The sequence below is a fragment of the Cebus imitator genome, unplaced genomic scaffold, assembly GCF_001604975.1.
Source record: "Cebus imitator isolate Cc_AM_T3 unplaced genomic scaffold, Cebus_imitator-1.0 Scaffold92, whole genome shotgun sequence".
Taxonomy (NCBI): Eukaryota; Metazoa; Chordata; class Mammalia; order Primates; family Cebidae; genus Cebus; species Cebus imitator.
In genome coordinates, this window is record NW_016107407.1 from 4,314,753 (window position 1) to 4,338,671 (window position 23,919).

The following is a 23,919-nucleotide window of genomic DNA, read 5'->3' on the forward strand; positions in this document are numbered from 1 at the left end:
GTTATATGTAGCTTTTGAAAACAGAAAGTTTGGGCTACCACTGAAGTGGGAAATAATTCCATTGGAAGCCTTATACCAAACAAACTACTAAGTTGAAATGGTCAATACCTCAGCGTCCATATCTTACACAGTCATAAAAACTCAAGAGATAAATTACTTGTTCTCAGTAAGAATGGCTATAGGGATCAGGTAGCCATTGAATTATGGGACACCATAATCTCAAATTAAGTAGGATGTTTCTTTTGGATTTTTACCATGCACATTTTCCTTTTGCTCATTCTGCTTTGCATCCTTTTTATATAATAAATCATGGTCATCATATATGATGAGTGCTGTGAGTTCTCCTCTTGAGGAGAGTAGTCTTAGGGAACCCTAACACGCAGGCTACTATTTTTATACTTTATATTAATACTGTTTGCTGTTTCTTTCTCAGATTACATAATTAATAAGGACATTCTGAATTATTAAACCAAAAACAGGTACACAGCCATATTAGTTGGTTAATTATCTATTGGTAACCTCCATAATGGCTGGCCAAGCACATGGTGAAAAACCGAACTGGCAAGATCATTCCATAATATTGCACACAAGAAGAATAATAAATTATTCTTCAAACAAAATGTAATACATAAAGAGACTCCTCAATGCTAGTCTGTTTAGTTAAGAAAAAAAAAACTGGACACTCCATACTGGACTACTGAAGCTTAACCAGGGAAATAAAAAGCTCTACTTACTCCAGTCTGTCACTACACAAGCTATAGAATAAATTGCTGCCACTACTAATACATGTATGTAGCTGAAGACTTGGCAAGGTATGCCAAGATTAGTAAATATACCTTTAGTAATCTTTCTTGAGAATGTTTTAATTCCTGTTATACATTTTCAGTGTGGGACAAAACTTAGTAAAATGTACACTGCTAGCAATCTCCAGATATTATATCGCACTGATGACTGTGATCACACCAAACAAATATTAGATGTTGTCTAGGCATACCTGATTAAAGATAACTTTAAATGATCCAGGGCCCTAGTATTCAGATGAATTTGGAGAAGGCAGTCATCATCTAGACAGTAGCAATAAGATACATTCTGTATCACTTAAAGCAGGTATCCCCAACTCCTGGACCACACACTGGTACCAGTTCAGGGCCTGTTAGGAACTGAGTCACACAGCAGGAGGTAAGTGGTGAGTGAGCAAGCAAAGCTTCCTCTGTATTTATAGCCACTCCCTCATCACTTGCATGACTACCTGAGCTCAGCCTCCTGTCAGATCAGCAGACGCATTAGATTCTCATAGGAGCACAAATCCTATTGTGAACTGTGCATGCGAGGTATCAACGTTGCATGCTGCATACGATAACCTAATGTCTGATGGTCTGTCACTGTCTCCCATCACCCCCAGATGGGACCATCCAGTTGCAGGAAAACAAGCTCAGGGCTCCCACTGACTCTACATTAAAGTAAGTTGTATAATGATTTCATTAAATATTATAATGTAATAATAGTAATAAAGTATACAATAAATGTAATGTGCCTGAATCATCCTGAAACCACCCCCTCCACCCTAATCTGTGGAGAATTTGTCTTCCACAAAACTGGTCCCGGGTGCCAAAAAGGCTGGAAACTGCTGCCTTAAAGGAAAATTTACTAGGCCTCCAGTCCCAACAACAAAGGATTTTTCTTGTTAGGTAGTGGTGACATCACATCCTATACCTGGTCATTCTTCAAAGCACTCTATCAATGCAACTAACTTTAAATAGAAGCCCATATGTTAACAAGCCTTGGAAGAAGTCTAGGCATCATAAAAACAAGTTCTAACTTTAGATTTTGCCATGTCTTTCAAATTCATGGGATCACACATACCTGTAAGAAACCATTTTCTGACTGAAGCTTTTGGCAACAATACTTCAATAAATTATTTGTCGTCTCCTACATCTTTGGACTAAATGATTTCCTTCTGCTGAGTGGCATGTCAGTCATTGCTAGCCTATTACTGAGCCCTAATGAGGCAGATTTTTCTTACTCTTCAACCCAACATTCCTATCCCATATGAGTCTTCTCTAATCCAAAATCTGATAAAGTGGTACATGCCCAGGAAAATTCCATTAAAGGGGGAATATAGCATATCCAATCAATTTGACCTTAGACAAATTCATAAAATATGGCCTTACACTCACAATCACACAGAAGATCCCTTTGCTGTTTTAAACAAACCATTGACTCAGTAAGGCACTTGCCTGAAAGATTTGCCACTTGACAAGAAAGCATGATTCCCTAATGGAAAAGCCTCTGTCAAAGGTCATGAAATCTTATGGAGTGCTACAGTCCTTCACCATAATGATGGTAAGTTGCTGAGATCCTATAGTATTGGACGTTCTTCAGAACTGAGTAAACTTCAGGCATTCGTCATGGCCATAGAGCACAGTCTCCTCAGATTGACTGAAACTGCACTATTAGAAAGACTAATGAGCCATTGTTAATGAGCCTAGTTATTCAGTCAGGCTATTGGATCCCCTAGGACAGAACTCTACACATGCTATTCTGAGGTAACCTTTGCCCAAGGAAATAGTTACAACTTAATCACAAACTCAGTTCTTATATTCTATGTGTATGTGTCCATGAGAAGGAACCAAATCTAAAGGAAAACATTTGACATGAAAAAGCCAATTAACAATGTGTAACCATCATCTCTAGTTTAGTTTTGGGTCCCTGTTCAAATCCATCCCACCATGAAGGAACACAATGCCCAATAAGGAGTTTATTAAAAAGACATGGAAATCTTTAGGAAGCTGAGGTGTGAAAGGCCCCTGAGTCTAGGAGTTCAAGACCAGCCTGGGCATGATAGGGAGGCTGTATCTCTATAAAAATAAAACAATTAGCTGGCCATGGTGGCACATGCCTGAGGTCCCTGCCAATCAGAAGGCTAGGATGGGAAGATGGCTTCAGCATGGGAGGTTCAAGATGCAGTAAGCCATGATTGTGCCACTGCACTCCAGCCTAGGGGTCAAAGTGAGACCCTATCTCAAAAAAAAAAAAAAAAAAAGACATAGAAGCCACTGTTGTCCATCAAGCTTACTCTACTTGCCATTTAAGGCAGCCTCTTTGAAAACGACCTCCATAGTGCTTGTCAGTCCACTTTTCCCTAATTGTTTATAGGCTACAGGATACCATACCAAGCAAGGGCCCCTCTTTCGTGGTTAAATTCCAACGTACCTAGAAGTTAGGGAGTAGAGAAATATATCATTTCAAGAGGAATAGTATACTCCTTTTTTCCCCTTTGCTTTGATCTCAGTGGATGGGTTGACACAACATATTGCTCATTTAAAAGCATCGGATGGTGCTGCAGATACCCTCTTCTAACCCCACAGGTGGCCTATGATGGCAAAATGGTAACTTTGGGGTCCCCACGGAACTATCACTCCAGAAAAAAGACAACCTGACTCATCTCCACAGAGAAAAACAGATCTGTTTGTCAGACGTGAACATATCTGATGCTGAGAAATGGTTGCAGGTGGATGTTCAAGGGAAGTGATAAATGACTTTCTCTTTCCTATGGCAAATACGGAACAAGCATTCAAAAAAAAAAAAAAAAAAAAAAAAAAAAAAAAAAGGTATCTGTGTTTGGCCAGGAAAAAGAGTTCATAATGTTAACTTAGGAGGATTTTGGTTCTACATCCTCATCCAACCCAGCTGACCTTACTAATATTAGTGACCTTACTAATATTCTTCTCTCAGACAATACTAAGGAAATTGGTATGTTCAGAACCAGGTGTCAGACTTGCAGACTATAATAATGAGTCTCCAAGATCAAAGGGTGGACAACAGAGAGACAAATCTTTATTTATGAATGGTCCTGGCAATTTTCTTTCATCCTTCTTTTTGTGGTTTCACAGAGCTGGCTCACCAGGACTGTTTGACTCGCTGATACCAGCTACATTAGTATACAGAGTACCTATTTCCTTCTTTTTCCTGTAAGGCCATTGCCCCAACCAGGAAGCTCTGTGTTACATGGTTGATTAGGTGCTCTCTATACCCTCCCAATTCCCCTATAATTTTATAAAGTGATATGTGAGAAGGGGGTTCCTCTCAGGAGCCTTTTCTATGGTGAATCCAGCTTTTCTCAATCTAAGTCCATTTCTCTATGGAATAATGACAGCTTAGGGGATATTGTACCCTCTATTGCTTCCTAGATTGTAAGGTTTCCTCCATAAAATCTACCTTTTGCCTACTATTTGGGTCACTAGTAATATGCCCCTTGATCCAATAGTTAACTGAGGATATTAAAAGCTCCTCTAGTCTAGACCTTTTAGTAATAATATAATTTTCATTTGTAGAAGTTTATTTTGGTAAAAATTGAAAAAAACTATTTTAACAGCTTTTATTTCACAACTAAATAATGTCTTTTCTTCACTGTTAATACCTTCCTTGGCCATCCAATCTAAATTATCCTTCCCTGTGACTGTCTGATGTGTAGTTTCATTATCTTCATTTATTAGTCTCTAAAATTATCTTATTTATTTTTACTTGTTATTTTTTGTCTCTCCTGTTATAATGTAAGTACCACAAGAGAAGGCATCTTGTTTGTCTTGTTTTTCAGGAAAACACAATACCCAAAAGAGTACTGGGCATACAAAGGTGACAAAAGTATCTGTTGAATGAGTTGGTGAATAAATGAGTAAATTTAACAGCTAACTAATCATCTATGGAGAAAAAAATGGACACATACCAATATACTTCCCTTGTATGTTTTTGTGCTTTATAGCAAACTCAAGTAGTAATGGGGAGAAAAAAGTCCTAATGAAAGTATTTAGAAAGAAGAAGGTTGACTGTGTAACTCTTAAAAATAAAACACCATGAATTAGTTGACATACATTTCTAAAAGGTGTGAATTTCATTGCCGCAAAACATTTAAGCTAACAATGCAGATGATGTGAAACAATACATTATTATTGTTTGATTAACTGTTTATCACTAACTCATTCCCTAAGCCAAAATAAACTGCTAAATGTTGTAAAGAGCAAAAATGTACTTTATTATAAGCAATACCATGTATCTGCTCAGGTGGGGTCTCCTTACTTCGCTCCCATCCACTCTCTGAAGGTTTGGGAGACTTTTCCAAAGTATTTCAGAAACTCTATTAGGATCTAAGAAGTAACCCAAAATGAAGGTTGATGAATAATATGTGGCATGTGCTTAATAGTTTGAATTTTTATTATGTTTAGCAATATAATATAATATATGATATGATACATTATCATATATATAATATATATGATATATTATATTATATATAGTAATTAACCTAAAGCTATTAAGGGCAATTCTATAAAACCTATCAAGCGGAAACAACCTATTTCATCTCGTATTTCCCACTAATGTCCTAAGTCTAGAATCCGAGAAAAATGAATTTTTGGCCTTTTCCCGAGCACAGTGTATAGATTCCAAACATCGTCATCTTTGCCTCAAAGCAAAGTTCTGTCCACTTGTCACACCCTTTCTTCACATCTCCCTGTTAAAATCCAACCCAACCATCTTTATTAAATTAAATGGTATGTAATTCTTAATCCAGTCAGAAATAACTTTTCCTCTGTTTTGATGTAGCTTCTTAGTAATGTTTTATAGAATGCAACATCTGCATTATACTCCACTTATTTTTGTACATGTCTAGTCGGCCCTACTAGACTGTTAATGCATTGAGGGCAATGACCATATATTTGAAACCCTTTATATCTCATAATATCCATCACAGTGCCTTGCACAGCATGGATGCTGTTAGTGTTTCCTCATTAGAGCTAAACTGAATTGAAATGAATTAAAATAATCTTCCTCCTGAAGTTATTATATCAATTAACATTTCACATCAATTAACATTTCTAGGGAAAAAAGGGCATTTCAGATGAATAATTTGATATATTCACTCTATGATTTTTTCTTAATCTTGATGTCCTATATTCTCTATCATCCTCATTCTCTTGTTCTCCATTGAGCTCTTCTTCCATTCTATCACTTCCAATTTAAATTCTAAAATGTGACTTATCAGAAAAGTAGAATGAGGACTAGACTAAGTAACATTAACATAACCCCTTAAGACTTTTCCAAATGCCCATGGAAAGTAACTGAAACTGCTTTATCACGTCTTCATACAGACTAGAAACTATTTAAAATGCTTTTTTAAAGCCAATGTTTCTATTTTCTGAGATTTATCAATGTACAAAGAGCCTATCACATTTATCAGCAGAAACTAAATGTTCAATTTTAAAACAAATTATATCAAAAGTTACCACCTCATGTTCTTCAGGGTGATAAACTACTGGCTCTCCAGGATTTTCCAAAGCTATCCTTCGCCATGATTACATGGAAAACTATAGTAGTATTACATGCTCTACCATAATCTGAGTATGAATATAAGAGCACCATACATTATTCCTTCCCATTTCTACACGATATGTAAAATGGCTAAGTTCCCATTACTGCTGAAGATAATTATTAATACTTTTTCTTATGCCTTTCCAAATGTTTATAATGCTAACCATACATTTTTAAAATATAAAGAAATCAGTAACAAGAAACCAAGCATAATAAGTTTGCAGATCAACAAATGGACCAATGTCTAATTTTCTCTTACATATTGTATTTAAAACATACAGTTTTTAGTATATGTTTAGTTAGTGTTTAAAATACTTTTAAACATTCACTACAAACATTTAAAATGAACATTTTCAAAACTTCTGGCCATTAATCATTATACATATTGCCTAATTCTTGCTAATTCACCTGGGTCTATAATCCAGATATATTTAAAATGGTGATAAAGTACATAAATGCATACTTCTAGGTAATTCCTCTTTACTGCATGGTAATGTGAATCAAAAAATGCTGTGAATCAATCATAATATGCTAATCAGAGACTCACAAGTGAAAACTAAGATTGAATTGGATGAATCAGTCAACTGAATTATTTATGCACATGCATGTACATATGTATGTGTGTGTATAGTGACTGAGTTAAAATGAAAGGCAAAAAGGATTTTTAAATAAATTGTTTATGTATCTAGCTTATGTATCTTGATAAACTAAGTTGAAAATAAGGGTTAGTTCCTCACTATTTGGAAATTTTAATTAATGTTGACAGAAAAAGTGTTTTGTACATAGACTTGGTCCTTAATTTATTTCATTTAATTTTGATTTTTGACTGCAAAGTTTCAAACATTTCCTACTTAAAATTAGTTTCAAAGATAAGAGTGCAATATCATAGGAAAGATAAAAATCAAGGAGTTTTGTGATATTAAATTTAGAATCGTACTTTTCATTACTTGTGTATGTGAACTGATAAAGATTAGAAAATGAGAGAAAAAATTTTTTTAAATGTTTTACCTTTTTTCAATTGGTCTTCCACTTTGGGCAGAGATCTGTGATAAAGATAATACATTTAAATATATCAAGTACATATCAAGTATACATATAAAATGTTTACATTCAGTCATTTAGAAAAATATCACTTTTTTAAAGTGATTAAGGCAGTTTAATATGATAATTTTGTAAAATTAAGGTATCAAAAAAGCAAAGAAATTATCATATTTTAGCATTGGAAGAGACACTATAGAAGAGTAGGCCCTAAAATTACACTTATACTTTTAAATTAAAAGCAAAGAGGGTTTTATACTTTCAGTAAACAAAATTTTTTGAGTGAAAGAAAAGCGTGTTTATTAGAGCAATAGAGTACATGCAAATAGCTGCTCCATAGACAGAGCAGGGCTGCTCCACAGGCAGAGTAGCCCAAAATTCATTTTAAACTTATCTATGACATAACTATCTATTCCTTTTAAATATTCTTGCTGAAGGGTTTATAATGCTATTATATATAATAAACAGTGGTGGTACTCTTTGTAATTTATTTATTTTAAAATAGGTACATTGAGAACACAAGCTCAAATATGTTTACAGAAGTATGTAACCAAAAACGTTAGGCCAGCCAGGCAAGGTGGCTCACGCCTGTAATCCCAGCACTTTGGGAGGCTGAGGCAGGCAGATAATGTGAGGTCAGGAGTTCAAGACTAGTCTGGCCAACATGCTGAAATCCCATCTCTACTAAAAATACAAAAATTAGCTGGGTATGGTGGCGGGCGCCTATAATCCCAGCTACTCAGGAGGCTGAGGCAGGAGAATTATTTGAACCAGAGAGGCGGATGTTGCAGTGAGCCGAGATCATGCCATTGCAGTCCAGCCTGAGTGTCAGAGTGAGACTCTGTCTCAAAAAAAAAAAAAAAAAAAAGTTATGCAAGTGGCCTTCAAAGTGTGATTTTTATTAATAAATTACCTCTTGTGAATATAATACAAATTTTTCTATAATATAAATGTTGATTCTAGGTTTTATTCCAGATCTGATTTTCATCTAATTCAGCTTCTTTTATGCAGAGATTAACTGGCTTTATCCTTATTCCCCTGTGGCAAAGACTTCTAAATGGTCAACAAACTAATTTTATCTTCTTAGACACATTTTTAGTCTACATTTTTAAATTCCCTCTGTAGTTAAATGTAGCAAATAGAATGTGAGAAAAAATGATGTGTGCCTCCTCCAGCCTGGTCAATGAAAATTACTTACGTTTGTCCTCCATATTCTTTTCTGAGAGCTAGATAACTATACCCAGTGTGGCTTAGGAAGCCACATCTAAGAGTAAAACTTCCATATGTCAGGATACCTAAACTCTGTGGAGCAGAACTCCCTACCACAAACACTGGCCTTGAACATCCCTGGACTATTAACACCAGGAAATAAGCTTCTATTGTGTTTGAGCCATCATACATTTTGTGTCTCTGTGTCACAATAGTCACAATAGTTATCCTATATACTAACTAATAAATCACCAAGAATTTTTAGCCTATGTAGACAACTCCTAGTGAGCTAAATAGGGATGCAAAATAACAGTTACATAGGGCTTCGTGATACACAAAAGCAGTTTACAAGCATTATCTTATTCTACCCTCACGGTATTTTTTTTTTTTTTTTCCTTTTTTTTTGAGACAGGGTCTCATTCTGTTGCCCAGGCTTGAGTGCAGTGCCACTATCTGGGCTCACTGCAACCTCCACCTCCCAGGTTCAAGTGATTCTCCCGCCTCGGCCTTCTAAGCAGCTGGGATTACAGGCACGCACCACCATGCCTGGTTTTTAATTTTTTTATTTTTAGTAGAGACAGGGATTCACCATGTTCGCCAGGCTGGTCTCCAACTCTTGATCTCAAGTGATCTACCCACCTTGGGCCAGAGTGCTGGGATTAGAGGCATGAGCCACCACGCCCAGCCACAGTACTCTTATAAAGTATTATCATCCTCCATTAACAGTTTATAGATAATTATGTATAGTTCCTGACAGAAATAATAGTTCTTGCTCCTCCCTCTGAATTAAAAAAGATTATCATTTCAATAAACAACCTCAAAAACAGTTGCAGAAACAAAAAGGAACTACTTTTCCAACTTGTCATTAGGATGTATATATGACAGCCCTTTTGTGTAATATAGCATCTAGTTGTAGAAGTTCCAAATATTTTTCCTTTACTTGTAAACTTTTGATGTCTATTCCCTAAAGCACAGGATGATAAGGTGGCTTCACTGTGAAGCCCAGACCCAAGAGCACTGAGACCTTCCCACCTCAGGTGAGAAAGCCTGCTCTTGATATTAACAATATCCAGCTCCACAGCCAACCAAGGGCATTATGATACCCGGAGAGCTCTATCAGCAGAAAAAATTAAATACATTTATACTTACAATATACATAAAAACCTTATTAATTATGGGATCAATAAAAGGGAATGACACATCTACCCCACTGATGTACAATTATTTTCTTTAAAAACAGTATCTTGCATGTTATTCCTTTACCCAGAAATTTTCTTTTCTGAAAATTGAAGACCAAACAGCTTGATTTAGTATTCGATTCAGGAATTTTCACAACCTCATACCTATTAATACTCATAGTAGGCAGCCTCTAAAATGACTACCAGTGATCCCTGCTCATGGTATTCATGCTAGAGGTATACCCTTCCCTGTGTGTAGGCTGGCGCTAGCGACTACTTCTACTTTTAATTAGTAGATGACAAAAGTGATGGGATTTCATTTCTGAGATTAGATTATCTCTGTCTCTTTCTCCCTGTCTCTTTCCCTCCATCTATGTCTCCCTATATCTCACTCAGCCCTTGTTCCCATGTTGTAAACTGCATTATGGAGAGGGCCTATAGCAAAGTACTGATGTCTCAAGTCAACAGCAAGGACCCGAGGCCTAACAATAGTCACGTGAGTATACGAGCTTGGGAGTACATCTTTCCCCAGTTGGACCTTAAGATACACACAGCCAAAGCTAATGCCTTGGCTACATCCTTGTGAGAGGGACCCTAAGCCAGAGGACACAGCTAAGGAACGCTAGGATTCCTGACCTACAAATATTCTGAGATAATACATGTTTGCTTTCTACACTGCTAAATTTTAGTGTAATTTGTTATGCTGCAAAAAAATAACTGAAACAGTACTTTTTGTTCCTCATTTATCTTTTAATCAGATAAATTTTAGGAAACGGAGAAGGGAGAAACTGTTTCAAGCAGAGAACAAAATAGGCAAAATATTTCAGGTTACAGAAAATACCACATGTTCTATGAACTTAAAGGAGGTTCAGTGTAGCTAAAGCATAAAATATACAACACATGTGTGCATATGAAAGCATGTGCAATAGCTTAGGGGGTTAATTAAAGATGAGGCTGGGATCTCAAAAAAAGACCAGATCTGAAAAAGCCTTAAACCATAATTAGGGCTTTGTTCTTAAAGTAAGGGAAATAGAAAGCATTAAATATTTTAGACAAGAAGGTAACAACCATCAATTTTTGAAAGATGACTAGCTACCAACATGGAGATTGGCCTGGAAAGAAAGACCAATTAGAGTTCTGGAAGGAGCTTGACTACCAGAACTGTCAGTAATATTGAGAAAACTGGATAGAATTTGATGGATAATAATAGGATCAAGACAAAGGAGAGGAAGAAGTAACAGTGATGTTAGACTTTCAGTTTCAGCAATTAGATGGATGAGGATGCCAGGAGACTGAATATTGGGAGATAAAGCAGGTTTGAGAAGAAAGCAATTGGTTCATTTGAGGACATGGTGAATTCTAGATGTTTGAAGCCCATTTAAACAGAAAAATTCAGTATGTTAATGAACAATAGGTCCGGAAATTAGGTGCTATTTGAGTGAGAACTAAGAGATTTATATGGCACTAGAAGCCATGAAGGTATATGAGCACTCTCAGAAAGAGTATATGGAATAAACAACTCTTTTTTTTTTCCAGAAAAATACCAACATTTAAAGAATGAGCAGAGCAAGAGGAGACCAAAGAGGTGTCCCAGAAATATAGAAGGAAAACCAAATAACTATGCTGTTTCTCAAACAAACTATAGACTATATTTAAAAACAATAAATGGTTAAATGTTACTAAGAGGACAAATAAGATAAAACTATAAATCATCTGGCTGAGCATGGTGGCTCATGCCTTGTAATCCAAGCACTTTGAGAGGCCGAGGTGGGTGGATCACCTGAGGTCAGTTCAAGACCAGCCTGGCCAACATGGTGAAACACTGTACTAAAAATACAAAAAAATTAGCCAGGCATGGCTGTGGGCACCTGTAATCTCAGCTATCCAGGAGGCTGAGGCAGGAGAATCACTTGAATCAGGGAGGTGGAGGTTGCAGTGAGCTGAGATCATGCGCTGCACTCCAGCCTGGGCAACAAGAGTGAAACTCCATCTCAAAAAAAAAAAAAAACAAGAGAGAAAGAAAAAGAAAACTATAAAGTATCCTTCAGAATAGCATTAAGTAGATTTGTTATAACCTTGGCAAAAATAGTTTTAATACAGTGGTTGAGAAAGAATATTACAGTTAAATTACTATAAGAACATGGATGGTGAGTATAAACTTCTATTAAATAAAAATCTCCACTAATAATAACCCCTGTTTCACTATTACCAGAACATTATGTACATCTTCTATGCAAAGAACCTAGCATATAGTAAATGTATAATGAGTGTTAAGCTAGATATGCAAGACAGGTGTGTATTGATCTATATATAAACTCACTAAAAATTACAATCACGTGAAAGCAATGTGGTGTTTTTAGGTAATGAAGTTGTTCCTTCTGTTCAGGTTCATTTTATTACTGAATCTAACTTTTTCTGTCATGTAAGAAAAACTTCACTTTGGATTTAGGGGATAAATACGGGAAATGTAAAACAATAAAGCTATTAACAAAGCAAGTTTCAAATCCAACCATATAGACAAGCAAAGAAGTTATCTTTAGATGTGATTTTGGATCTAGAAAGACCTGAATTTGAAATCTAACTCAGTATTACTCACTGTAATATTGCATGTCTAATTTTTTAAAGCTTTGGTTTCATCCTCAAAATGGAGGTGCTCATAGCTATCTTATGGTCTTGTGTAAATAACCAGCCCATATAAATAAACATAAAAATGACTAGCATATTTTATAACAATCACAGATATAAAATGACTAGCACATTTTATAATAGCAGATATAAAATGACTAGTAGATTTTAAGTTGTACTGCTTCTTTTGTTCTTTGTCTTAAAGCAGCATCCGATATTTCTTCAAATATTTGTTTTTTATTCAATTCAGTGTACCCTACTCCATTTATATACATGACCTAACAACTTTAATAATTTTGATTGCCCTCAGAGAAACTGTCTTTATTATTTATCTTTCCAGGAAGAAGTTAAGATAGTTCACAATAAAAATTATACACAATAAGAGAAGGTAAAAATAAAGGACTCAAATCTCAGATCCTTATGTGGTCATTCAAAGATATATGTATATTTAAGTCACAATTTGGTATTAAAAATAATAATGAGTTGACATATCCAGAAGGTAAAGGGCAAAAGTAAAAACAAACCCCCCCAAAAGGAATAATTTTTAAATAACATATACAAATTAAGTAAATAATAATATGAAAGATGATAAATTTCTCACAACATATATTACTGTCTCCATTTTGGTTATTTTCTTACCTGTGGATATTCTTGGATTTTATCATTTGTCCTTTGTCCACCTGAATCTGGAATCAGTGATTTTCTTGTTTCTTTCTTCAGTGGTATATTTTTTGAATCTTCACCTTTAACTTTTGTTTGATTATTACCCACTTCCATTGTTGTCTCGATTTTCCCCTCACTTTTACGTAACTTCTTATCTTGACTTAGGAAATAGTTAAGTTGATGCTTAGCTTTTTCAGCTTCCTGTTTTAAAAAAGTACCAGTTTATCAAGCATTTTCTGATATTTTCTGCCAATACTACTGCATTCAGGAATTTACATATATTTATGCGTACGTGATTTCTCAACTCATTTTTACTGAGTTAAAGGGAGCAAAGTTAAGCTACTGATATAATTGATACTTTAACAATTCCACAGTTAAAACCAAAAGTTGTGAAGAAACCTCTTCCACCTTTGAGGGCTATTTTTATACCCAGGAGTTTCTCCTGGCTGTTATTTTTTAAGGCTCTAATTATTACACAAGCAAAATAAAAATTCATATACATTATAAAAACTGATAGACTATAGCAAAGATAACACCTATAATATCAAAGAATGAAATAAAATGTAGAGAACAATTTATTCTGGAATAAATGTCTCCTTAAAAATGTCACTTTTTATCATTCTAGTTACATAATTAACTTACCTAATGCTGAGTCCAGCTCGGTCGTAGAGACCCCAACGGACTTAAGAAACAAACACAAAGATACAGTGCAAAGTGGGGTCGGGAGCTAGCAGCCTTCTGAGCTGAGGGCCTCCAGCAGACTCCGACCCATGAGTTTATTCTCTCTGAACAGGTGAGTATTATTAAAACTCAGGTGTTCTGTGTTTTCTCATAGAACAAAGATAAACTAGGGCAGCTGGTGCCTGCTTACCACTGATCAAAAACAAACTAGAAAGCATTCTCCATGAGGGAGCAGTGGGGGCAGGATCACAGATCCTGTGTTTAAAGAATTGGTTTAACTAGTGTATGATATGCATATACTGTTCACTATTTTAAAATGCCCTGAGCAGTTTTGTGCTTAGGGGCTGGCTTGGTCTCCTTGCTGTCATTCTCAAACAATATAATCAATCACACACGTTAGGACTTGTCCCAGCAACTTATATAAAAGAATATATAGATAAACAAAAAGAAAATTAACAAATAATCTCACCTCATAAAGAAAAATCACTATTAACATTTTGAGGTATATCCTTTTTAAATTTTTCTGAATATAGTTAGTGCATATATATATCTTACATATGTCATATATATAAGATACATCTATACACATATATAGATATAGATATACATGGGTTTTTTGCAACCTCTGTCTCCTGGGCTCAAGTCATCCCTCCACTTCAGCCTCCCAAGTAGCTGAGACTACAGGCCCATACCACCACATCCAGTTTTTTTATTTTTAGTAGAGACAGGGTTTTGCCACGTTGCCCAGACTGATTGCAAACTCTTGGGCTCAAAGTGATCCACAGTCCTCAGTCTCGCAAAGTGCTTGGACTACAGACATGAACTACCATGCCCAGCCAAATTTTTTAAATGTTTATCTAGATTGGGTCATACTATACATACTCACATAATATGCTCTTTTTATTAAATAATGTCATAGATATGTTTCTATAACATAAATATACATTTAAATCAGAATAGGTAACAGAAATACATTTAATAATATACCATAATTGGCTTAGCAAATTCCTTATCAATGGACAATTAGATCATTTCATAATTTTTGCTATTAAAACATATGACATTGTACATACTTGTGCAAAATCTCTGTATACTTTTTTCTTCTTTAGAATAAAATTTTAAAAGCTTTTATTGAGTGAAAAGGATACATCTTTTCAAGTTTGCTATGTCTTTTTTGTCTCCCAGAAAAGACATAAATATCTTTCATACTTCTGTTATCAAACATCTATGAATATATCAATTCATATTTTTTTGACAATAGAAGTATGTGAAAGGTTGCCCATTTCAGCATACAACCATAAATACTACGAATTTCTGTAGTTTTTACGCCTTACATTTTTATCAAGATGACAGGCAAAATAAAAAATCTGTACTACTGTATTTTAAATGCATGTATTTGATACTAGTGAGTTTAAATATGTTTGCATGCATTTATTGGTAATATGTATTTCTGAAACTTGCCTATGCACATCCTTTGTCTATTTTGGGGGATGGCTATCCATATTTATTGTAGGTTTATAAAATTTCTTTATTGCATAAAGGAATATAAAACTATTAATATTGACCACCATTCACCAGCATTTACAATAAAGTAAACAAAATACAGTTAGGTAGCATTCTGATTACTACAAAGTTGTTTTTCCTGGCTTCTGCTGAACAAGTAAAGCAAATACTGAAAAGACTGAGCCTACATGTAAGGAATGAGTCAGGGTAAAGAAAAAACATGCAGGTCAATAGTTTAGATGACAAAAGTTTATTCACACTTTTATGGCAGCAGGTCCTAAACTGCCAACATCTCTAACCCATCTGATTAGGTTTCCATACACCAAGTCTTAGGTATTCAATAAATCATGACCTTTAGTCCATGTAGCAACAGAGATTTCAACTTTTTGTTAAGGAATGGATTCGCTAGAGCAATGTCCAATTAACTAAGTCTTGGTTAGCCAATTAAAACAAACTAGGATTTGTTTAGTTTTCTCATCTGAATGGGGAGGTTGTTGACAGTGATAAAAGTTTTCCTTTTAGGAATTTTGCAAACAAACCATACTATATATAGATACGCATGCTTTTAAATTATCCAATTAAACTTAATTAGAATTAATTAGAACCATTTCACTTGAAATGTACTGCTTCAGGAAATTTTTCACTTTGACTTGATTTATATTTTGGGTTGCTCAGACTGATGGCATCTCAGAAATATGGACTAACTTGTAATTTTTGTTTTGGCAATTGTTTTTTTAAAAAAAGAAAACTATTTACATTTTTTTTATGTATACACAAACACACACACACACACAAAACAAAAAACGCAGAATGGCCCTTAGGCATATAAGAACACAAGTTCTGATTGAGTAATGACTATGGGAATTTCCCTGAACCTTTAGAAAAACTGTTCTCTAATGCAGAGGAAATAATATACCATGGTATCAAATGTTCTTTTCTAATTAAGGAAGCAACTACCAAAAGTTTTTATTTGTTCAAAGTAACCAGTGCTAGTCATGCAAAAACAAACCTCCAAAAAAAAACCTCTCAACACTACTTTGAAAACAAACGTATCAATCTTGTTATTTCTTCATACTAGAAAAGCAAAAGCCAAGATCCAGATTTTATACAAAACAATTATATGTATAAATATTGTATTGTATAAATAAACAATGGAAACAATTATATGTATACATATATGTATATAAAACAATGCAGACAATTATTGAGCTTCATCTCCTGGTCAAGAATGCCAAGTTAGTCTCTGTTCATAAAAAGCAGTATAACTGGAGGACACTTCATATTTGCCTCTTCTGCCAGTATAAAGTCTGCCTCATCATCTTTCCATTTCATGAGAAACATCAATTCTCCACTGCTGTCTGTGACAATTATTCTTTTAGAATCAAGACCTCTGGTAAATCTTGATTTGTCAGCAGCATCTCTTTTCTTCTTTGATTTCCTGTCATCAGATTCATTGTCAGATAAAGATTTTCTTTTTATATCATCTTTTTCTTTACCAGCATTCTGAGAATTAAGAAATGCTTTAATTATCTCTGTACACTCTAAATTTTCTTCAGGTTCCCAAGTACTGTAAGCATGTATAAATCCCTTCCACTTAGGAAATATTCCACTTTCCCATCACTGCACGTTGATCTAGTACTTTTTCCAACACAAATTCTTCAGGTTATGCCTCTTCAACTTTTTCATCCTTTCCATTCTGTTTCTCATTTTTTGCAATGCAGTTTTATTGGAGGCCATTTTTATCGCAAATTTGAAGAGTTCACCACTTCTGAGATGCTTTGGGTGGCAGGTCTGTGGCATCTCTGGCCCTGTGCACCTCAAGCTTGAGCCACAAATATCTTCATATACAATATCTTCATATGCAGATAAACATAAAGGGGCAACATATCTTTACATAAAACATTTTGCACACATTTTCCATTTATCTTTATTTCTTATGATTTTTCTAACATAAAAAAGTTTTAAATTCATATATAGCCAAATACATTAACATATTCCTTTGGGAGTATAAAGCTTAAAAGTCTTTTCTCTAATCAAGACCATCTAACTGTTACCAGTGTTTCTTCTAACATTTATTACTATTTAATCTTAAATCAATCTCCAATTTATTTTGATATATTATCTGAAAATGTACGTTTTCCCACTAATTCACTTTGTGTGACTATTTTATCCTTCTTTAAAAATTTTTAATAAATAGTTTATAAAATACTAAATTATTATATTGATTTGAATCTGTTTTTGGACTTTCCATTCAGTGCCAGAATCAGAACCACAGTGTTTTGGTTATTGAAGTTTTACATGATTTATTGATTTTTTTCATAAGAAAATCTTCTTGGTTTTCTTTTGTATAATCATCAGTTTCTTGTCTCATTATATTTTATAATATATTTTTTTGAGACAGGATCTCTCTCTGTTACCCAGCCTTGAGTGTAGTGGCCTAATCCGTGCTCACTGCAGCCTCAAACCTCCTGGGCTCAAGTGATCCTCCTGCCTCAGCCTCCAGAGTAGCTGGGACTATAGGCACATCCCACCACACCTGGCTAATTGTTTAAAATGTTTTGTAGGGACAAGGTCTCACTCCATTGCTCAGGCTGATATCAAACTCCTGGGCTCAAGAAATGCACTCGCCTCAGCCTCCTAAAGTGCTGGGATTGGTTATATATTATAAGGCCCCTGCACCTGGCCTTAGAGTAATTTTATTAAACTCAAGAACAATTTCATTTATATCTAAAAATAAATTGCTTTCAGTTTGTATAACTGTTTGAGAAATAGAAAATTAAAACATTGATAACACTGAATGCTCAAAACTAAAATTATAAATTTCTATTTATTCACTGTTGATCTGTGTCTCTTGGTAAAGTATTTTATTTTTCTTAATATTAAACTGTGTATTTCTTATTAAATATATTGTATCACTCTAAACTAATATTACGAATAAACATATATTACATTTTATAAAATGATATATTTGAACAATCATTTTCTAAATTATTGTTTCTAATAAAAAGGAAATCTGTTGATTTATTTTCTCTATTCTATTCTAAAACCTATTCTATTTTGCCCTCACTCACCTTTTTAAACTCTATCACTAATAACTAATATCTTGAATTTTTCAGAAAAACAATTTTATAATAAACAAATGATTACACTTTTGTCCATTCATGAAATGTTTACAGCTTTTTTTCATTTCTTGTTGTATTATTCAACTAGAATTTTTAAAAGAGTAGTAAGAGCCAACATCTTGGTTCAACTGAGTTTAACTGGAATGCCTGTAGTAATCTACCTTTAAGTATAATGCCTATCAGCTTGAAATACACTGCCATTTTTTTCTTTTTCTTTTTTTTATACTGCAACCATGACAGATGAATAGATTGCCTTTATTAGCTTAAGAAAATTTACTTTTCTATCTCACTGTTTTTTATAAGAATAAATACTAAATTTTATGAATATATCCCTAATTCATAAATAAATATAGTTTAAACCTGACCAAATAGTAAAAGTATTCATTTGAAAAGTTCTTTGTGGATATTTTCTTTACTTGTTAACAATGTTAAAGAAACATGACATCCTTTACCTGTAAAGCCTGTTTCAATTGCTCCTGAAGGACTTTGTTCTCAATTTCCAGAGCATGTGCCACTTTCTAGGAAGTAATAAGTGGTAAAAAAGGTATTTACATTGGTATTTTCAATTAATTTAGTGTACCATTATTACTTTTCTAAAACCCATAGACAGCCAAGATAAGATTCAAGCATACACATTGAACTGCACACCTCTCAGGTGTAATGGTGGATAATAGCTGAAGCTAAAGCTTCCTATTGATTTTTCACAAGCAAATTGAGCATGAATCTGGCAAATTACAATTGCAGTAAATTAAATGTTTCATTTATCCTTTCCTCTAGGCCCGAAATATATAAAAGAAACATCTCAAATTTTACTAAAAGAAGAAACTCTACTCTTAACACAAAATAAATATTGTTCTGTCTTTGTGAGAATGAGTAAATTCTACTACACATGAAGTCTCAGGAATTCTCCACCAAATTAAAGACACTTTGAAGACTGTATTTAGAGTTCCCAGTTTTGCTTTTGATGTGACTAAGTTCCCACTGAACAAATACTACCCTACATAACAACCATAAACTCTGGACTAAATACAAGTATCAACAAGAGGAGAACAACCAAGAATAGGCAGATTTTTTTTTAATTTCTTTCTATTTATTTATTTATTTATTTTTTAGAGCAGGGTCTTGCTCTGTTACCCAGGCTAGAGTACAGCAGTGGGTTCCTAGCTCACTGCAGTCTCAAACTCCTAGGTTCAAGCCATCCTCCTGCCTCAGCCTCCCAAAGGATGGGTATTACAGGCATAAGCCACCACAACCAGCCAAGTGTAGGTAGATTCTTGAGGGAAGGTGATACTTGGAGGAAAGGAAGAATTCTAGGTAAGATTCTCATTTTTATGGCTTTTAGTTTCAGGGCAATCCCTATTTGAATCATTCAAGGTGCCTAATAGCTGACTTTAAAACCACTAGAGAACAGAGTTCAGGACAACCCAAGCCACTGGAAAGGTTAGAGGGAAATTATACAAAGAAAAGAAGATAAGATAAGGAGCCCCAGATTTTTTATATAAACTCTACCAAAATATCCACCTGACCCCTGAACCACATCTGCATACAGAAGACTAAGAAGTCTAGCAAAAGCTAAAAAAACTAAAATGCAATTTGAGCTGCTGCCTGAATATAGAATTTACATTTTGAATCCAATGGTGTTAATTATATATTAAAGAAAAAACAATACCAATCATCAGAAGAATATAACATAATCTAGGGTTTCAAGAATATGATATTTGTAATACCCAGGATATAATTTAGAAATACTTGACATCTGAAACTTATTATTAAAAGACAATGAACAAAAAGTGATCCCAAGCAAGACAATCCAGATTTTAAAATTCACATATAATATGTTTAAAACAAGTATAATAAAAATGTCCAGTGTAAAAGAAAATATGCTCATAATAAATAAAATGATACAAATCTTACCAGAGAAATATAAACTATAAAAAATACATCCCCGCATCTATAATCCCAGCATTTCAGGAGGCCAAAGTGGGAGGACTGCTTGAAGCCAGCAGTTCAAAATCAGCCTGGGCAACACAGTGAGACCCTATGTCTATAAAACAAATTTTGAATTAGTCATGCATGGTGGTACACACCTATAATCCTAGCTCCTTGGGAGGCTGAGGCAGGAGGATTGTTTGAGCCCAGGAGCTCAAGGCTGCAGTGAGCAATGATCCTGCCAATGTACTCCAGCCTGAGTGATAAAATAAGACCACGTCTCTTAAAAAAAACAGTCAAATGGAAATTCTGAAACTGATAATCATAATATCTGAATTGAAAATTTAATGTATGAGCATAGGAACAGATTGGATCTGATGACAGTGGAAAAAGTCAAACCACTTGAAAATATATCGATACAAAATACTCAATCTAAATACAAACAAAGTTAACTAACAGATACTGAGGAAAACTGTGGGATAAAACTAAATATATAATATGTAATTGTATTCCACAAGGAAAAGAGAAAGAGGAAGTTGTAGACAAAATATTTTAAAATAATAATACATTTAAAATGTTCCAAATTTGGTGAAATTTACATATTCAGCATGTTCAGTTCTGCCCAAGTTGATATTTACAAAGAAAATCAAGCCCACACAAGTCAGAATCAAACTGCTGAAAAACAAATAAAAGGGAAAAAAAAATAAAAGCAGCCAAAGAAAAATGACATATTACACAAAAGGAAATGATGACTTTAATAACTGCTTCTCATCAAAATTAAAGCCAAGCAAAAATGGAAAACTACCTTTAAAGTATAGAATAAATGCCCCTTTTCTGAAACAAAGTTATTTTAAGAAACAAAAGAGGAGGTGGATCCAAGATGGCCAAATACAAACAGCTCTGGAGTGCAGTTCCCAGCGAGAACAATGCAGAGGGTGAGTAATCACCACATTTCCAAATGAGTTTTTACTGCCAACAGACCTGGAGATTCCCGTGCAGAAAAGCACAATGAGTTTCCTGCAAGGCTGTTTCAGCCTGCACAGTGGGTCTACACAGAAAAACTCACACAAATGTGGGCGGCTGTTTCAACTGGCACCTGGAACACGTGGGAGACAGAGCTGCTCATTCAACTGGAAAAAAAAGGGGCTGAAACAGGGAGCCAGGTGATCTAGCTCAGTGGGTCCCACCATGACAAAGACCAGCAATCTGAAACACTCTGGATTGAGAGTTTCACAGTAAGCACAGCTGGACCCAGGATGGTCCAGCTCTGTGGGGGGAAGGATGTCTGCCATTATCAAGGGAGTCCACCACTACCGAGGCAGTCCACTATTACCCAGGCAGTCCGCCATTACCGAGGCAGCCCACCATTACCGAGGCACCCCGCTATTACTGAGGCAATCCGCCATTACCAAGGCACTCCGCTATTACTGAGGCAATCCACCATTACCGAGACAGTCTGCCATTACTGAGGCAGACCACCATAACTGAGGCAGTTCTAACTATACCTCTGTAAACAAAACCACAAGGAAGCTCACACAGCAGCTAGGCAGAGCCCATGGCAGCTCAGCAACATCTCTGCTGGCAGACTGTGACTAGGCTACTTCCTTTCTGGGCAGGGCATCTCTGAAAAAAGGCAGCAGCATGAGAGGAAGTTATAAATAAAGCCCCACCTTCCCAGGACAGAGCACCTGGGGAAAAAGGCAGTTATGAGTTCCACTGCAACAGACTTAAATGTACCTGCCCAGCAGCTCTGAATAGAACAACAGAGCTCCCAGCACAGCACTTGAGCTCCAATAAGGGATAGACTATCTCCTCAATCTGCTCACTGACCCCTGTATATCAAAAGAGACATCTCATAAAGAAGAGCTCCGGCTGACATCTGGCGGGTATCCTTCTGGGATGAAGATAACAGAAGAAACTGGCAGAAACCCTTACTGTTCTGCAGCCACTGAAGGTGATCCCCAAGCAAGCAGGGTCTGGAGTGGACCTCCAGCAGTCTTACAGCAGTGAGGCCTGACGGTTAGAGGGAAAACTAAAAAAGAGAAAGAAATAATCTCAACATCAACAAAAGGACACCCACTCAGAGACCCCATCCAAAAGTCACCAACTACAAAGACCACAGGTAGATAAATCCACAAAGATGGGAAGAAACCAGCACAAAAAGGATGGAAGATTTACCAAAAAAATGGAGGAAAAAAAAAAAAAAAAAGCAGGAGTTGCAATAGTAGCTTCTGATAAAATAGACTTTAAACCAGCAAAGATCAAAAGAGACAAAGAAGGGCATTACATAATGGTAAAAGGGTCAATGCAACAAGAAGAGCCAATGGTCCTAAATATATACACACCCGATAGAGGAGCACCCAGAAAAATACAGCAAGTCCTTAACCTACAAAGAGACTTAGACTCCCACACAATAATAGTGGGAGACTTTAACACTCCACTGTCAATATTACATAGATCAATGAGACAGAAAAATAACAAGGATATCCAGGACTTGAACTCAGATCTGGACCAAACAAATGTAACAGATATCTACAGAAATCTCCATCCCAAATCCACAGAATATACATTCTTCTCAGCACCGTGTCAAACCTACTCTAAAATTGACCATATAATGGGAAGTAAATCACTCCTCAACAAATGCAAAAGAACAGAAATCATAACACTCTCTCAGACCACAATGCAATCAAATTACAACTCAGGATTAAGAAACTAACTCAGAACCACACAACTGCATGGAAACTGAACAACTGGCTCTTGAATGTTGACTGGATAAACAATGAAATGAAGGCAGAAATAAAGATGCTCTTCGAAACCGAGAATGAAGACAGAATGTACCAGAATCTCTGGGACATATTTAAATCAGTGTCTAGAGGAAAATTTACAGCAATAAATGTCCAGATGAGAAGCAAGGAAAGATCTAAAATTGACACCCTATCATTAAAATTGAAAGAGCTATAGGAGCAAGATCAAAAAAAACTCAAAAGCCAGCAGAAGACAAGAAATAACTAAGATCAGAGCAGATCTCAAGGAGATAGAGACACAAAAAACCCTTCAAAAAATCAATAAATCCAGGGGCTAGTTTCTTGAAAAGATAACAAAATATACCACTAGCCAGGTTAATAAAAAAGAAAAGAGAGAAGAATCAAACAGATGCAAGAAAAAATGACAAAGGGGATATCACCAGCGATTCCACAGAAATACAAACTACCATCAGAGATTACTACATACAACTCTATGTGCATAAACCAGTAAACCTGGTAGAAATTGATAAATTCCGGGGGGACGATCCAAGATGGCCGTTTAGGAACAGCTCAGGATTGCAGCTCCCAGTGAAAGCGCAGAGGGTGAGTGGACGCCGCGTTTTTATTGCCCACAGATTAGGAAATTCCCGGGCGGAGGTGCTCCACGGTCGCCAGCGCGGCTCTTTCGGCCAGCGCCGCTGCTTTGCCCCGCGCGGCTGCTTTGTCGGTGCCCCGGAGCCGCGGTTCTCCGTACAAAATACACCGGTCTAGAGGCCCTTTAGGCTGGCGATTGGAGCCACGGGAAGTCGCCCATACGCTGGTTCAAAAAGGGGACTGAGCAGAGAACCAGGACAGTAGATT

General features: G+C 35.6%; 1 protein-coding gene and 1 pseudogene across 2 annotated transcripts in view; both read right to left on the bottom strand.

Annotated features, from left to right (window-relative positions):
• Positions 1–5,008: 5,008 nt before the first annotated feature.
• The window catches only part of CCDC7 (coiled-coil domain containing 7), an 82,268-nt gene continuing 63,357 nt past the window's right edge, over positions 5,009–23,919 (bottom strand). Inside the window, exons 14-17 of one of the 2 annotated variants that reach the window (XM_037740925.1) lie at positions 18,838–18,903; positions 13,056–13,280; positions 7,375–7,409; positions 5,009–5,144 (exon numbers count right to left, since the gene is read on the bottom strand). In XM_037740925.1, coding sequence (XP_037596853.1) covers positions 5,138–5,144; positions 7,375–7,409; positions 13,056–13,280; positions 18,838–18,903 — 333 coding nt within the window. In that variant the 3' untranslated portion in view covers positions 5,009–5,137. Of the gene's footprint in view, positions 5,145–7,370; positions 7,410–13,055; positions 13,281–18,837; positions 18,904–23,919 lie in introns of those variants that run through there. The other variant, XM_037740926.1, reaches the window with a different exon arrangement.
• On the bottom strand, positions 16,465–17,119 carry LOC108309199 (annotated as a pseudogene).